This window comes from Physeter macrocephalus, chromosome 4 (assembly GCF_002837175.3).
Source record: "Physeter macrocephalus isolate SW-GA chromosome 4, ASM283717v5, whole genome shotgun sequence".
In the NCBI taxonomy this organism is placed as follows: domain Eukaryota; kingdom Metazoa; phylum Chordata; class Mammalia; order Artiodactyla; family Physeteridae; genus Physeter; species Physeter macrocephalus.
Window position 1 is genome coordinate 48,968,250 of NC_041217.1, and position 18,456 is coordinate 48,986,705.

Sequence of the window (18,456 nt, forward strand, 5' to 3'; positions counted from 1 at the left end):
TTCGTTGCGGCGCACGGGCTTTTCATTTTGGTGGCTTCTCTTGTTGCAAAGCACGGGCTCTAAGCGCACGGGCTCAGTAGTTGTGGCACGTGGGCTCAGTAGTTGTGGCTTGCAGGCTCTAGAGCGTAGGCTCAGTAGCTGTGGCACATGGGCTTAGTTGCTCCGCGGCATGTGGGATCTTCCCGGACCAGGGCTCGAACCTCTGTCTCCTGCATTGGCAGGCGGATTCTTAGCCACTGTGCCACCAGGAAAGTCCCAGGTTACAGTTTCAAAAGTGAAAAGAATTTTCTCAAGTTTGGAGGATTTTAAATATATCATAATCAGGTAAAAAGAAAAAACTTTAGACAATTAATTTACTTCTGGACGCTTGAGTTATTTATTTGGTTCTTTTCTTGAAGAATAAAAGAAAAATACTCTCAAAATTCACAAGTTATTTATTAATATTAGTTATTATCTCCTGGAATAGGTATAACTCACCTAGGTATAAGCTGAATATTAATGATATAAATTTAGAGGTGGATTGATTTTTACATGAAGTATTTGACATTGATGACTTATTTTTAAATTCAGGTACTCTTTAAATGAGGTAAATTCTGTGGGAGCACATAGCATAGGTGATGTTGAGAACATGTTCAATAGAAATCCTGTGAGAGTTGGTAAACATTTTTAAAAGCCTTTTACCAATTTTGATTATTTCACTCTATGAAAAGTTATTTTAAATTTGCAAAGTTTGTACATAACAATACTTATTATATGGAGCCCCTACTAAGTACCAGGCACCATATCAGACACTTTTCTTTTCATGCACTATTTTCAGATTCTCACCATAGCTCTAGAGGGTTGGAGTGATTAATGCTATTTTCCAAATAAAGCACCCAAAACTCAGACTAGTTAAGTGACTTCTCATGGCCCCACAGTTGGTTAAGTGATGGGTCCAGGATTTGACCCTAGATCTTTCTGGCTCCAAAGCCTTTACTTTTTCTCTGCACCACTTTCTTTTTTGTGCATCACTTAGATTCCTGTTCTCCAAGCATTGTTCTTCCAAATAATCACTTCCCATCCTCTATCACAGCTATTTTTTAAATCTTTCATTTATCTTAGTACTAACAATTTTGATAGAAAATGCTCTTTGATATTGCTGCTGCCACTTAATTTTTTATAGGAATTACTGTTCACTTTCATGAAATCTATTAATAACTAGCCTGAACTTCAGTTAATATAAGCAGATTTAAAAGGAGCTGTGAAAGTTCTACTCCTCTGTCATAAAGACCTATAAAAAACAAAAAATAAAAACATACTACCATCTCTAACAAATATTTATTGAGCCCCTGCAATGCTTTGGAAGCTATTTAATAGGCTTGGGATTTGAACATGAATAGAACCCAGTTCCTGACCTTCAATGGTATTCATCCTAAAGATGAGACAGACGTGTGAACAAATAAGCACAAAACAGTGTGAAACATAGAACAGAACAAATACATGGTATAGTACATGGTGGAGGATAAACAGGTAAGGTAAGTATTTGCTCTTTCAGGAAATACTGGGCATCTCTCTGTAGAGGCTAAGATATATGAACAGGGCGTCTAAGCTAAATTTATTTGGAAAAACATCCAAATTATATAAAGAGATGCTCTGCTATGTGCTTTGTTGAATGACTATCCCCATTAGAAGAGGTAGGCCTAGAGACCATTACTTGAATATGTGTTTGGCACCAGTATTAGCAGTTAAAAGGATAGGTAGGCTAATCATTCAGACTTGGGTTATTTATTCTTATTTATTCTTTATAAAGGTAAAGAGGCTTTATAATAAGAATAAGTAATGAGTTCCTTCTAATTAAATATATTTGTGGTTTCAGATAAAAGATTTAAAGTTGTAGCATTTTTTAAAGTAGTTTCATTATTCTTTTTGTAAATACCATGATGATGATGTTAATGAGTGCTGTTTTTCCACTTCCAGAGTGAGGAAATAAACTTGACTTATAGGAGGTGGTACCTCTTGGGTTACAAAGCAGTAACCCTTCGTGAACAGTGTTTTGTGCCCTCCATGTCAAGCATCAGAACGAATTCCCCATTACACATTTTAGTACAGAAATCCTACATTCTTTTATTCTCTTCAGGAAGACACTATTTATAGTTATACTGTCCGTCATCTTCTCTCTTGAAATAGGGGAGTTCATCAAAGCTTTGTATGAGTCAGATGAAAACTGTGAAGTGGATCCCAGCAAATGTTCATCTAGTGAACTGATAGACCATCAGAGCAACCTGAAAATGTGCTGTGAGCTGGCTTTCTGCAAGATCATCAACTCTTACTGGTGAGCTGCTGTCGGTGCTTCATTCCCTGCTATTGGAACTTCAGTTTTTCAATATGAGTTATCACGGTGTTAACTGTTATTTCCCAACCAAAGGAAGGACTTATGGGAAAAATTGAAAGTCTCCCTAATACAGTTTTGTCTAAAATCTAAACCTCTCTTGTAAGCAGAAGTTGCTCTGAACTATCCACATAAATATAATATTTCCCCAGAATATTAGCACCACATCCTCTAATACCAAAAGTATTTTAAGGACTTTAGACATATTTTCTAGTGTCAAACAAATGTGTTAATGATTTTTGATCATTATTCTAACCCCAGCAATTGGTGAGATTTTGGAAGCTTTTTGATGAACAGTCTTTAGAGAGATTATGATGAGCTGTAGTAAACCAAATGGTTTAGTCAGGAGCCTCATGCCATTTTCCCACTTTGCAAAACTAAGTTTACACTAATTCCTGAGTTTTGTAGCTTTGGGTTTCTGGTCTCCATCTGGACGTCTATGAATTTTCCACCACTTCTCAGGCATGAATCAGACCGAAGCTCTCTCTATTAGGCCCTCCTCATAGCCTGGCTCTGTTGGGCCAGAGTGGGATCACCTGTGCTTTCTGGGGCTATGGTACTTTTATATTTGGTCCTTCTTCCTTCCGCAGTGTTTTCCCTCGTGAGTTGAAAGAAGTGTTTGCATCCTGGAAGCAGCAGTGCCTGAACCGCAGCAAGCAAGACATCAGCGAGCGGCTCATCAGTGCTTCGTTGTTTCTCCGTTTTCTGTGCCCGGCCATCATGTCTCCCAGTCTCTTCAACCTCATGCAGGAATATCCTGATGACCGCACATCTCGGACTCTAACTCTAATTGCCAAGGTCATCCAGAACCTGGCCAACTTTGCCAAGTAGGTGTCACTACCATAACCACTTTTTAACAACATTGTTTAAAAAGTACATGAGGCCTAACCTTTGGGTGAGCGTGGGGTGCCTCATCACTCATGTTACATGATTTTCATTGTGGTATTATTAAAAATAGCAAAAAATTTGTAATCAATTTGAATATTCACTTTATAGAGGAATGGTTAAGTAGTCTGTGCATTCAGTCGAATATTTGCAGCCACTGCAAGTTGTGTTTACAAAGAACCAATAATATGCAAAATGATAAAGATATAATTATATTAAATGAAAAGTTTTATTAAAAACTCCAACCAAGGGCTTCCTTGGTGGCGCAGTGGTTGAGAGTCCGCCTGCCGATGCAGTGGACACGGGTTTGTGCCCCGGTCTGGGAAGATCCCACGTGCCGCGGAGCGGCTGGGCCCGTGAGCCATGGCCACTGAGCCTGCGCGTCTGGAGCCTGTGCTCCGCAACGGGAGAGGCCACAACAGTGAGAGGCCCGCGTACCGCAAAAAAAAAAAGACAGAGAGAGTGAAAACAAACTTGGCAAAATGGGAATGGTTGGTTAATATAGGTGAATGGCATATGGGTGTACATTGTATATTCTTTCAACTTTTCTGTAGCTTTCAACTTTTTCAAAAGAAGTTAGGAGAAAGCAGTTGGAGAAGAAATGCACTGAACTGTAAATAGCAGATATGTTTGGGTGGTGGAATGGGTACACCTACCCTTTTTTCCTTCCACTTTTCATTGTTTTCAATTTTTTCTTAAGTTTTTATAATTTATAGAAAACAATTTTAAGAAATCACTGAGAAGCAATTCACACTGGCAAAGTACAAGTTTCTAGTAGCAATGTATTGAAGGAAAAGATTAGAACTTCAATGAGATACATTGTTTTCTAGCATGTGGCTTTTTAGAAGTGCACTATTGTAACTTTGTTTGCTCTATATATATGCTAACACAGAAATATACATGTTTACCCATATTTGAGCTAATTCTTGTAAAAATTGTTTCTAGTTTATTTTGGAACATGTTTTATGGACTTAAGCTAGGCCTGGAAGATAGCTAGAACCTAGATAGGCAAAGAAGAGAGGAAGTTCTCTAGTAGAAATAAATAACATGAGCAAAGGCTTGGAGAAGAAAAAGAGTATAATGTATTTGGGGGACTTTGAAGAAGCTAGCGATATTGAAGGTTTATACTGATAATGAATGTTTACAATGGCTTTAAATACCAGGAAAAAAGGATTTTGTCTTTATCCTATAGAGAATAGAAAGCTATTCAAAGTTTTTGACTATTAATGTAATATTAAGAAAGTATATTTTAGCATTTATCACATATAGATAATAAACAAATTAGTCACCTCCCCAAAATAAAAAAAAAAATTATAGCTCTGTGTAAAGTCAATTCAAAATGATCACATCTCTTTTCCTGAATATGTTCTTTCTCATTTTCTCTCCCTCTACTTCAGATTTGGTAACAAAGAGGAATACATGGCATTCATGAATGATTTTTTAGAACACGAATGGGGTGGAATGAAGCGCTTTCTTTTGGAGATCTCTAATCCGGACACCATTTCAAACACCCCAGGCTTTGACGGTTACATTGATCTGGGCCGAGAGCTTTCAGTTTTGCATTCCTTACTGTGGGAAGTAGTTTCCCAACTTGATAAGGTAAAGTAGGCGGGAAGGGTAACAGGAGATGGGAGGTAGAGAACCCTAATGTACCTGGATTCTGGAGAATATCTACAGAGTAATCACATTCATGCTTTCTGCTTGTTGAAAGCAACCTTTGGCCCTAGAAGTCTGGGAGGAAATAGTTATGATTTCTGAGTAAAATATGTGCCCTACAAACCAGGAAATTCTAATAAGCCACAAAATTATTAACATATATTTTTAAGTAGTTACCTGAATTAATGGAGTATATATTTCTATAAACAAATATGTTTGTGTACTTGCCTAGAAACTAATATCAAATATTGGTGTGTGAAGCCCTATTCATGTATAGTAGAGTGAGAGGAAACCTCATGTAGTAATTTCTAACGGAAGTGTGGACTTGGAAAAATACTGAGACTATCGTGTTTAAGTAACTTACCATGAGATTTATTTTTATCATGCAAGTCAGAGGGTTTAATATAACTGTTAGTACCTATAGAGTTATGTGGGATCTGAAAATCCTGATGCTTTCTTTTCATCTGCAGATGTGAATTAAGAATAGAGAAAACAATTATCATTGTTAATCATTTATTTTCTGACTATAAGCTAAGAATTTTTTTGTATATCATATTAATAACTAAATATATACGATGCCAATCATTTTCTTCCTTCTCGAATTTTGCAAAGAGGAATAGAATTTGTTATGGAAAACAGTCTAACAGACTCTGGCTAGGTTTATCACAGTAATTATTTATTGATGTTTTTGTTTGCTACATCTACTTTATACATATCTGTGGTGGTATGTTAGAATAACTTCAAAAAACAAAGTTATTTTTCTGTGATAAGAATTTGTTTATTTGTTTTCCTCCATTTTCCTATTTTTTTTTGAGTCAGAACATTTTTTATTTTTTGAGTTTTATTTTATTTTTTAATGCAGCAGGTTCTTATTAGTTATCTATTTTATACATGTTAGTGTATATATGTCAATCCCAATCTCCCAATTCATCCCACCACCACCACCACCCCCAATTACCTTTAAAAACGTTGCACCAATAAAATGAGGGAGAGGGGAGTAAAACCTATTAACAAAGACCACTTTCCTGAGGAAATGTAAATGGTAGGGTGTCCACTGGTGCCCAAAACATTTGTAAAATAATAAACTGTTTCTTATTCTCAAGGACCCCTTCTTAACTTTTAGAAATGCTAGCTAGATTTTAAGTTGCAGCTATGCTGAGGGTAAATTCCTTGGATATGAATCATGGCTCAAGAGAGTCAAGCAAGTAAAGACATTCTTCAGATGGCATCTGTACTCATTTGAGCAGGGTAGAAGAGTCTGTTGAGAAGACAATGAAAACCCAGAGGCAGCCATGTAAAACTGCCTAATGGATGAAGGTTCCCATAAGACCCCATGAGAATGAGAATTCCCCAAAGAAAAAAATGATTGAGATGGATAAAGCAAATCGTAAAAAGTTATTCTTCACTGAATAACTGCATCAGTGGGATGCAGATACCGTTATCTTCTGAAATCAACCTGGTTTATTCAGGGTCAAGGTCTTTTTAACAGGCTTTGCTGTGTAAACACACGTTCTCCTTTTTAATCTCTGTTTGGTCCTGGGAACCAGCAGTACATCTATCTAGACACATCTCATAGATGTGTCATAACTTTGCTGTTTAAATTTTTTTAAAAAAAATTGTCTTCCTGATGCAAACTGGCAGTAGGTCAGCTGGCAGTAGGTCAGGGTTCCCAAGATTAAATGGCTAGTGAATGGCAATATCAATTGTGTGCCCTGCAGTGCTCTGGACCCCTGAATGCAACACCTTCTTGTATGTTGGCATGCATTTCTTTCCTCACATGATCCCTTTTCTTTGGAAGTTTCATCACACTAGCCAATCCTCTGGTCTTAAAGTTCTTTTTGGTTAGAAGGTGTTTGGTTCTTCCCCTTCCCTCCCCCACCTTGATCTACCAGCCTCCCAAAGATTTAGTTTGCTTTGCATGTCTATTTTAGTTGGAATGGCAATAGTTTGGTTGTTTTGAGCATGTCTTTTAATTTTTATTTGCATAATCCTAATTTCTATTTCCTTTCTTTCCTCAATGTCTGCTGCATCTTGTTTCGCCTCCTCCATTCATCTCGACGCCATGGTTCTGCTGCTCCATAACAATGCATTATGAACCTGCCACTCCCATATGCAAACACCTACCCTTCCCTCCAACCTCCACCCCTCCATCAATGGGCATCGTTGTCCCAAAAACAATCTGTGGTGGATATCGCAATGCTTATTATCCAATTAGGGTGAAAATTCCTTCCTACAGGCGACCGTGGCAAAATTGGGACCTCTCCCTCGTGTTCTTGCTGATATTACCAAATCTCTGACTAATCCTACACCAATACAACAGCAACTGAGACGCTTCACTGAGCATAACTCCAGTCCAAATGTCAGTGGAAGCCTCTCCTCTGGGCTGCAGAAAATTTTTGAAGACCCTACTGACAGGTATGAATTTCAGAGAGAATTGGAACTACTTATCTCAGAGGGAGATAATATTTAGAGATTTGGGGAAAATCTATTTAACTTACTTGTTGAATTTACAACTTTAAAATCATGAGCAGTTGGAAAGAATCTTCTGAGATAAATCCAGTTGTTTGTCATAATAATACACATGATCTAGGATACTTATTTTCTAGAATGATATTGTAGAGTTATATTCAACAAACTTATAAAAAGAACCTATGTCCTGCTTAATGGAAGACTAAGGGCTCTATGAAATTGATATTTTCAGGTATTGTAGCACTCAAAAATCTGAGAACCTCAGTTGAAAATATTTTAGAGCTGGTTGTGTCAGCTGAACAGGTAGATACAGTGTTGATGCTTAGACTTTGTTTTCTGTATTGGCAAGACTTGTGCCTTTAGTAGGGACCCTTTGGTTGTGCACTCAGGGCTTCTCGAAGGTTTAGACAGAACCAATTAACTATGAATTGGAATACCTTGGGAGGTTTAAAACCTAGCTAGGAAATGATTGGAATTCTAGTAAAAATCTAAGACAGGGATGGAGTGGTCTATACAGTGTTATTCTCCACCTTTGAAGAAAAACTAAAAATGTTGGATTTTATCCTAAGAATTGTGATGATTAAATCTGTGTTTAGAAATCAATGTAAGTATCCACACCAGACCTCTGAGCCTTATGAAGAGTTCATATGCTTGAGTTGAGGAATCTTAACTCTGTTGAATTTGCCTCAGGAGTAATTAAGGGTCCTTTCCTTTTCCACAGTGATTTGCATAAACTAAAATCTCCAAGCCAGGACAACACAGATAGCTATTTCAGAGGGAAAACGTTATTGCTGGTTCAGCAAGCCTCCTCCCAGAGCATGACTTATTCTGAAAAGGATGAAAAGGAAAGTAGCCTTCCTAATGGCCGGAGCATCTCCCTCATGGACCTTCAGGACACTCATGCCGCCCAAGTGGAGCATGCATCTGTCATGCTTGACGTGCCGATGCGCCTGACTGGAAGCCAGCTTTCCATAACCCAGGTGGCCAGCATCAAACAACTTCGGGAAACCCAGAGCACTCCCCAGAGCGCACCCCAAGTGCGAAGGCCCCTGCACCCAGCCTTGAACCAGCCAGGCAGCCTCCAGCCCTTGTCATTCCAGAACCCTGTCTATCACCTCAATAACCCAATTCCAGCAATGCCAAAGGCCTCTGTGGATTCCAGTTTGGAGAACCTAAGCACTGCCAGTTCCAGGAGCCAAAGTAACAGTGAAGACTTCAAACTCAGTGGACCCAGCAATAGCAGCATGGAAGATTTCACCAAACGTAGCACTCAGAGTGAGGACTTCTCCAGGCGGCACACTGTGTCAGACAGACACATACCTCTTGCTCTGCCACGGCAGAATAGCACGGGGCAGGCCCAGATCCGAAAAATGGACCAGGCTGGGCTAGGTGCCCGAGCCAAAGCCCCACCATCCCTGCCACACAGTGCTTCCCTACGTAGCACTGGGAGCATGTCACTGGCATCTGCAGCTCTGGTGGCCGAACCTGTGCAAAATGGGAGCCGGTCCCGGCAGCAGTCCTCTTCCTCCAGAGAGAGCCCTGTTCCCAAAGTGAGAGCGATACAGAGGCAGCAGACACAGCAGGTAGGTGTGAGTGCTGGAGGGGGCTGCCAGGTACTTGGTCCAGCTGTTTCCTCGGTTCTTTATATATAAATCATTGAGAAATCCAATTGCTAGCAGGGTTTCCACTTAAAACTATTTTTTGCAACCTTTTAATGGAAGAGGAAATGAAAAGTTTGGGAGGCTTCTGGGTAGATGAGGCAGCAGAATGTAGCTTGCCTCATTACTCTTAGGAGACTGTAGCAACCACTCCAGGGGCCTTTCTGTCTCTTCAGGCAGCAGAGCTATGATCTCAGTTAGCACTGAGAACAATCTGTGATGTTGAGTAATAATTAGACACTTAAGCTGTGAATCTACAGGCCAAATCAACTAGGATATATTTTGGGAATCTGGACATTAATCCTCCTTAATATTTTTTCTTAAGTTTCCAGAATAAAGTTTTGCACTTTCAGCCAAGAGTTTAATGTAACTGCTCTCTACTCCATCCCCCAACTGCCTCTGGAAGTAGTAAGTCCCCATGTGCCTTTTCCTGGAAATGGCTAGAAAAATAAACAACTGAACACCTATAGAAGCAAGGTAAAGGAGAGAGGTAAAAAGATAGAAACACAGGTGGTTGACAAATATTCTCTAAACATTTATGAAAATCTCTTATATTTCTATTTACATGGACAAGCCCAGCTCATGTCTCACCTAAATTTAATATAAGATTATCAAACTTTTTTCTTCACAAATAAAAATGTTCCTTAAGAATTTTATCATTTCTTCTTTACAGATTACATTTTGAGGCACCAATCCATATTTGCTCGTGAAATAAACTAAGAACCTTATGAATGCATATATACATATCTTACTTTCATCTAAAAAAGATTTTTCTCCTAAAAAAAGTTTTGTTGAATTTTTTTTGAAACCTAATCCTACTTTATTTGTATTAGGGAGCTTTGTGATTAGAAGAGTTCTATGGCAAATCCTTTTGTCAGCAGAATCACTGGTCAGAGGAGACTGCAATGCGGCCCCCAGTGTATCTCTTTAGTATACTTGCGTTTTTATAGGTAGGCATTTACTGATTGCGCTGCTTCTGCCACCACTCTCCTGTGGCCAGAGCCCTTGCCCCTACTTTGATAATTATTGTTTTAAAAAAAAATTAGAACATTTACAGAATCCTTGGATACAGAAGTAGAAGAAGGAATGAAAAACTTAAGCTGATTCTGGTAGCCAACTTCCTGGGCAAAACCTCCTAGTTGGTCAATTCTTTCCTGAGAAATAAACTTTTTCTTCAGTCTTAAATTTTTCATTTTTATTTTGTTATATTTCCCAAAACTTCACCAATTCATTTGATTTAATACACATTTTCATTTAAAGAAAAGGAAAAAAGATTATACTCTATTAATTTACATAATGATATTATACAATTTTTTTCCTTTTCTTTAAATGAAAATGCTTATATATATGTATCTTTTATATATATATGTCATATATGTACATTTAATTTACATTAGGAGGCTATCAGTCTTTCCCACCTTATGTGAATTAGTTTCCATACTTTGATTTTATGCTAGCCTCTAGTTGAGATCAACCCCTTTCAGAGAATTAAATTGTTGATTGAGAGGAGAAAAGAAAGATAAGTAATTTTAGAGATGCAGTGCTGTGTGGAGGCAAATGTCTACGTGGGAGTTTAGTGCAGCTTGAAGGCCCTGAGGATGAGATAAGGAGTAGAGAAGAATATCAGATTGGCAGAGAGGGGCAAGACAGGGCACAGGGCGGGCCCTCTGCCTACTTTTCAAAGGTGGACTTAGTCCCAGCCCTGGAGGGAAAAGAAGAATGCTTACCCTTCCCTCCTGTATCATGTTGTCCTCAATTCCCAGGACCCGTGACTCAGACTGACTGTTTATAGATATTGTAAATTAAATAGCCTTTTGTGTGATCATCTGAAACCAATTGTCATTTATAATATCTGTGCTGTAGGAAAATATAACACCTATCATATAAGCACTACGTGTTTCTGTGCGTGAATAGAAAGCTGTCTGGATAGATGGGAGGTAGGAAATGCATATGGTCTTCAGACAACCAATTAAAATACTTTTGAGCCATAGCCATTAATGAGCTTGGGAATGTCTATGTTATGTTGGCATGAAGTGGGGCATAGCCACAGCACAGCTTTACATATTCAGCCCTGTTTGTGCCTTTGCTGGTGCTGCCACTGTCATACCAGTTAAACCATAAATCACTGTATTTTGATTGCTCAATTTTCTGTTTTTTCTACATTGGCTTTTTCTATGCAGATGTTTTATTCTTTCAAACTTAAGCTATTATTTTTTTTTGATCCTCATCTTTCTTGCTTGCTTTTCTCATCTCACTCTCATGAAGCCTCTGATGTTCTATATAATCAGCACATTTTTTACATAAATTCCTTTACATATTTCAATTGCAAATTGTGTTGGGGAATTCTTCTCTCCCCAAAACTGGAGGATTTCTTTGTGGGGATTGTTCTGCAGGCATTTGTAATTATTGGAGGTTTTGTCCCATGCAAATTCCATTTATATCTTAGCACAAAGGAGCGGCCATTGTTGGCAATGTAACTAGCTTCAGTCTTCTCCATTTGCTGAGTAAGAAGGAAATAAAATCCTAGTTGTACAGAGAAGGAATTTTTTGACCCTTTTTGGCCTCTTTGGATTTCTTTTTAATCATTTTCCTCTCCATCTTGTTTTTTTGTGTATCATGTACTCTGTGCACATAATAGACTCTATTTATAATATATGAGTTGTTCAGATTATAGCGTGTTACCTAACCTTAGAAATTCTAATTTGAAGAGGCTTTTTTTTTTTTTTTTTTTTTGCGGTACGCGGGCCTCTCACTGTTGTGGCCTCTCCCGTTACGGAGCACAGGCTCCGGACGCGCAGGCCCAGCGGCCATGGCTCACAGGCCCAGCCGCTCCACGGCATATGGGATCCTCCCGGACCGGGGCACGAAGCCGTGTCCCCTGCATCGGCAGGCGGACTCTCAACCACTGCGCCACCAGGGAAGCCCTGAAGAGGCTTTTTAAATAGGTATTTGACAAGCCTATCAGAATGATGCTACAGTTTTCACATTTGGATTTGTTGAACCCTCTCCTAACCAACCTCTTCAAGGATTCTCAGAGTTTACTTGCTAATTTAGTCAGCTCTTTCTTTGGTGTTGATAGCAAAAGTGTTATTCATTTATGGGAAACTGACTATTTCAGACTATGGAGAAGCTGAAAGCAACAAGTCTTATTTATATCTAGTAAATAAACAGGGAACCAGCCTGTTCTCAGTCATCCTCAGCATAGCCAGGCTAACCGTAGGATCAGTGAAACTGCTTTCTCAGGCCCTTTTGCCCTAAAGCGTTATTATTTTTCCCAGAGAAACCCTATAAAAGCTTTATCTCAAAAGGGTGATATTCCTAATAGGAATCCGTGCTCCTTTTCATTTCGTCTTTTTCATCCTTCGTTTTCTTTAATGATCCACTGTTGGAAGTCAGTGGAGAAAATGCTCTTCTTAAGGCTATAGCTAAGCAAGATGGCATCTGAACCATTTACCAACCTCGTTTCTCAATTTCTTTGACTATAAACTAGAGGTAATAAATTTTGTTATCTATCCAGCTTATAAAGGAGATAGAACAATCACTGAGGAAAAGCCTTTGATGTACTTCCATAGGATTAGAGGAAAAACAGGGTATCCTTCTCTTAGTAATAAATTATACTTTGGTAATGAATTCTAAAGAGAATCCAAAGTAATAATAAATGAATAATATTTTATTGAGCATCAATTGTGCAATGACATAGTCACTACCATTCCAAAAGAAAAAAAATTCTATGATATATGGTGCCATGCTTCAAGGGTTGACAGTATAATCGGGAAATAAGACCAGCTCTCAGAAGACCAATCAAATAGATGTAAACGACAGTATATAGTTCTTTCATATGAAGAACATATTACAATAAAAAATAATTTTGAAAAAAATTTTGAAATAAAAATCACCTCCATAGTCTTCAATGTAGATAAAACTATTTCTGATTTGTTCAATATTACTTTTCTGCTCTTTATAATTATGTAAAGGTTTTATCATAAATACAAGGAATAGTTATATTAGTCTGATTTATTTTTTCAAAACTTATTGACCACCTACCGTATGCCATGCAAAATGCTAGGGTATATGAGGAAGTGGTTGAAAAACAGATTCAACCAATAAAATAGGAATAGACTGGAATGCCCAGTTCCCATGTACACCATCTCATAATTCACTGGACATTGTTAGTCCCTCCGAAGATATGGTAACCACCACCAACACCAGTGAAATGAACCAACTCTTTGTTTTTACAGCTTCTCACTTTACATTTTATGCCTAGATTACCTAAGAAGTTGTTTTTAATATGCTTTTAGGGGCTAAGATCTCTCTTTAGTATGTTCTTAGAGATACTATTAGCTTGTAGTGCATTTATTGGCACTCAGTAAATAGTTGCTCGTAACAAATCACAGGGGAAGAAAGTTCTTGCGAACAACATATTGTTAACTATAAAGCAGAAAGCTACTGAATTAGCTTCCTTGAAGTTATAAATTCCAAACATTAAAGTTATTCATTTTAGTGGCTACTTTATCTCAAGAAGCAGCTGAATAGAAAATCCTGGTTTCACAGAAAAGCAGCTCTCCTGTGCCCTATGTGGTAAAGGGATAAGATTCTAAAATTAAAAAGGCATTTGTCTCCTTTAAGTATTGACTTTCTATTAATTTTTAAAGACTCAGAACCACAATATTTTGCCTTTCAGGTGTACGTATATCAAATAAAAACCTAAACCCCTTTTTAAACTATTTTTCTCTAAATACTAAAGCAATTTATTGTGCTCCGCTTTCAAAATCCAGTAGGGGGAGAACTAGGGTGTGTGTGTGTGTGTGTGTGTGTGTGTGTGTGTGTGTGTGTGTGTGTGTGTGTGAAGTACCTTGTAGTTTACAAACTGCTTTTACATGCTATCTCATTTGTTTCTCATAATAACTTTTGAAGTAGATAATTTTTATCTTTTTTAATATAAATGATACTGTAGTCTATAGATCAGTGTTTCCAAAGTGTGATACTCAAAATTATTTAAATATACAAGGTATTTAATCAATCATTTAATTATTTTAATACATATTAGAAAAATATCTATTAATATAAAATGTATTTATAAATTTATAATATATATAACATTAAACTCATGATTTTACTGATAATATTGCTTAGCATAAGGACTTAGCTAACTGAAAAAGGTTGTTTTAAAGAGATGATAAATAATATATCAGTGACAACGTGGTTATGACAAAAATAATGAGAATGATACACAAATGAATGAAGTATAAGAAGCCTACCTACCATAGTGGAGATGAAGGTAGACTTTTTAAGAACTGAGGGTACTGAAGTTTAAGACATGTTTATGTTTTTCTTGACACAGTGGAGAAAATGGCTTTAAAGAAGGAATTTCTGAAAGTTCATTCACTGTTGCTTGTGTGTGCCTCAGGCATGAAGCTGTTTTTTATCGATATGTATCTGTAATCTCTTTGTAAATCAGCCAAACCAGGTTCTTCTTCAAACCTTTAGGAAATACCCTCATACTACTTTTGTATGAATATTTTTTAAAGTCTCTCCCAAATAACCTTTTTGTCTCTGCAACCAATTTTTTTCATCTAGTCTTTCTAAATCTCAAAGTCATCAAGGTACCCCTTATTTTAAAATATCTATATATTTAGAGTTTAACTGGGTTTTATTCCAAAATGACATAAAGATTCTTAAGGTACATAGCTCTGCATGGGAGAGAAAATTCCCTTCCAATTATTTATAGAGTATTGGTCCTCAAAATAGAAATTCATTTTAATTATAAAAAGTCTAACACATAAAAATGCTTTGTTCTGTCTATGTCTCTCTCTCTTTCTCTCAAGAAAGCCAGAGAAAAAGTATTTGTTGTCTATTTCCAGCACTGTTTATGGAGAAAGCACTAATGTTCAGTAGCCCAATATAAATTGTCATATCCAGTGCCAGTTTTCTAAGCATAAATACAGTAATAACATCTAAGCTCTATAGTACTCCATAGTTTCCAAAGAACTTTCACATACATTGTATTGTTCAGTCCTTAGAACTCCCTGGGAGATGGTCAGGATAGGTGGTGATGGTGGTGGTAGCCCTATTCAACAGATTTGGAAAAAAGTATTTAAGAGATTAAGTGACAGTGTAAGTAGCTGAATTGCTACCCAAAGCCAGAATTCTTATCGCTCTGTATATCTATTGGAAAAGGGCAATTTATCTAGCTATCCTAATTGGTTAGAAATATCCCTTAGACTATGTTGATGTCCATTGTTTTGATCCTGTATTCATCAAGAAACTTTCTGGTAAAATATGGACTTCTGAGTGATGTTAACACCTGAAGAAGTCAGTGTCTGTAAAAATGACCAATATCACTTTTTTTTCTCTTTCCCTAAATGGTTGATGTGAAAATTAAGAATTTGGCATTCTGATATATAAATGGGTACCTTGTGAGTTGTTTAGCATTAATCAATTCCTTGGTTCCTGATCACCCCTGGTTAAGCAGATGTTTCCTCACCTGAGCAATCAACCATCAACTTGTGCTTTCTTTCTCTCATTCTGTCATCATTGTAATTTCATTAGGTAATGACCTAATGAAACCATTGGACTAATTAACAATTTTAAGGCCTTCGCTTTCCCTCTTTGGAGGGAAAAAAAGGCAGGTTCTTAGATGTGATTTCTATTCACAACATTTCAGAATATTTTATTCTTGTACAAATGGATATTCTCTTCCCTCACTCCCAGCCCTTGCAGTAACAAAATATTATTTAGAACTGGGAACATTTATCAGAAAACAGGGATCACAATAAAGTCTTCTAAGAATAGCTTTCCTTGTGAAACATAACTGTGGATGAGCTCTTTTGGGAGATGCTAATAGGTATTTCTGACGCAGGTTCAGTCACCTGTGGACTCTGCCACAATGTCCCCAGTAGAGAGGACAGCAGCCTGGGTTCTGAACAATGGGCAATATGAAGAAGATGTAGAAGAAACCGAGCAAAATCAAGATGAAGCCAAGCATGCCGAGAAGGTAGAACCTAGTCTGTCTTTATTGCCCGCACAGTGATAGGCCATCCAAAGGGTCGTCTAGCCAAGAAGATGATCTCCCCAGGGTCCCCAACTTCAGCTCCACCTCTTATGTTAACCCTCATATACATATCTGTGTATGATAATTCAGTAGTGTCTGTGTTTGAAAATATGCGGAAATGTCCATCAAGCTAGGGTGGGAGGATTAGCTCTAATTTTTTTTTTTTTTTTTTTAATATGAGTTGCCTTAACTTGGAGAAAACTCTGCTACTCATTTCTAGTCATTTTAGGTGAATATTTAGTGTTTCTGTATAATTAACCAAAGTCAAGATTACCCTTGGACTAGACTTCCTTTCTGTATCTTTGTAATGATTTTGATTGTAATGATTTTGTCTTTTTTTGTTTTTCTTTGTTTATTTATTTATTTATTTATTGGCTGCGTTGGGTCTTCATTGCTGTGCACGGGCTTTCTCTAGTTGCCACAATCAGGGGCTGCTCTTTGTTGCAATGTGTGGGCTTCTCATTGCAGTGGCTTCTCTTGTTGCAGAGCACAGGCTCTAGGCGCATGAGCTTCAGTAGTTGTGGCTTGTTAGCTCTAGAGCGCAGGCTCAGTAGTTGTGGTGCACAGGCTTAGTTGCTCCGCGGCATGTGGGAATCTTCCTAGATCAGGGCTCGAACCCGTGTCCCCTGCATTGGCAGGCAGGTTCTTAAACACTGCGCCACCAGGGAAGTCCCTTTTTTTGTTTTTCTTTTCATCTTTTCTGAGTAAAGAACTTGTAACACTATAGCTGATTTTTTAAAAGACATTGACTAAAAAAAAAAAAAGACATTATCTATTGCTTCAGTTTTGTTTCGTTTTGTTTTGTTAAGAAAAGCTGACATGAAGAAGGATTATCAAACAAGAACATTGACATCATGTATGGCATTACCTCATTAACAACCAAAGTAGCTTCTGCTTACTTATCAGCAGGATCCTAAACTATTCTTATTGATGCAGTCTGCCTCTTCAAACTGTATAAAACTATCATCTTTGACCTTCTGAATTAATAAGCATAGTGTAGGACCATGACATTGGATAAGCAGAAGCTAGCTGTCTGATTGTCAATTAAATGGAATATTATGTAAAAATACATTGCATTTTACAAAGCAGCATACAGATTTATCATTAATTACTAATGAATTTAAATAGGCCATGTACAAGAAAGCTTAATTCTTCTCACCTCACCCAGAAATTTGACATTCCAGTTACTCAAACCCCAACCCACAGCAGCTTCAGTACAAGAAAGGGCCACGTTACCAATTGAATTATATAAAGCTTTAGTGAATATAAATTTATATAAAGCTTTAGTGAGAAAACAGACATGCTGTTCCAACAAGCAGTAGCAAACTGGGCAGATGAACGACATCATGAAAATGGGCCAAGAGGCAGTATTAATCAGCCCCAGAGAACATGTAGGCCTTTTGCTTAGAGCTTGTGACCTGAATGTTTTACACTTTTATAGCTGGGGAGAAAGCAGCAATAGCCTATTCTGCCATAAAATTCTATTTATTGATTTAGTAACTTAACATTATAGAAGTGCTGCTTGCTCTCTAAAGGGCTGGCTCTAGTAGGGTAAAAGAATGGCAGTCTGATGAGTGAAGGCATGTCAGAGATCCTACAGTACAGGTGATGATACAGAAATCTTTTCTCATGTAGACAACTGGCTTTTGGCTTATTTTAAGTTATTTGTCAGGCTTCTAAGTGCTTGATCTCTTTTTTTTCCGACTCCCATTTGATACCGTCACAGATTGGATGTGGCTTGCAGGAACTAGTAGTTTAATGTGGAGAGTGATACATAAATATATAGATTTGGAATGCCAAGGTAAGATTAAAAATGTAGTTTTAGGAGGTGGGCAGAGCTCCTAAGTGATGCCTGTTGATAATTTTAAAGAACATCAGCAGCCCGTGGAATGGCAGTTCAGGCAGCATCCAGCTCCATTGCCTAGGGTTTCTTTCTTAGAAAATAAATCACTAACGTCTAAAACCAGCGTAACTCCAGTATTTCTCTCCTTGTCTGTGGTGCCTCTTCTCCTCTGCTCTAGTACGAACAGGAAATTACTAAACTGAAGGAGCGCCTGCGAGTGTCCAGCCGGCGGCTGGAAGAGTATGAGCGCCGCTTGCTGGTGCAGGAGCAGCAGATGCAGAAGCTGCTGTTGGAGTACAAGGCCCGGCTGGAGGACAGCGAGGAGCGGCTGCGCAGGCAGCAGGAGGAGAAGGATAGCCAGATGAAGAGCATCATCAGCAGGTCAGAGGTCGCCTGGCGGTGGGTGTGGGCTGGGTAGCTAGGGCTGCGAAGAGGTGGGACGATGACCCAGAGGATCCTAAAGCAATGGCAGCAAAAGCCATTTTCAACTCTACATGTCCTCTGTGATACTTGGTACAAAGGTGAC

The 18,456-nt window shown here is 38.0% G+C and overlaps 1 protein-coding gene across 7 annotated transcripts in view; it reads left to right on the forward strand.

Moving 5' to 3' along the window:
* Positions 1 to 18,456, forward strand: part of RASAL2 (RAS protein activator like 2) — a 382,125-nt gene that overhangs the window by 351,677 nt on the left and 11,992 nt on the right. For 6 of the 7 annotated variants that reach the window (XM_028488596.2, XM_007105300.4, XM_024133696.3 and 3 more), the window contains 7 exons: positions 2,167 to 2,311; positions 2,959 to 3,195; positions 4,651 to 4,852; positions 7,125 to 7,324; positions 8,100 to 8,961; positions 15,896 to 16,030; positions 18,109 to 18,311. In XM_028488596.2, coding sequence (XP_028344397.1) covers positions 2,167 to 2,311; positions 2,959 to 3,195; positions 4,651 to 4,852; positions 7,125 to 7,324; positions 8,100 to 8,961; positions 15,896 to 16,030; positions 18,109 to 18,311 — 1,984 coding nt within the window. The remainder of the gene's footprint in view (positions 1 to 2,166; positions 2,312 to 2,958; positions 3,196 to 4,650; positions 4,853 to 7,124; positions 7,325 to 8,099; positions 8,962 to 15,895; positions 16,031 to 18,108; positions 18,312 to 18,456) is intronic. The other variant, XM_007105301.4, reaches the window with a different exon arrangement.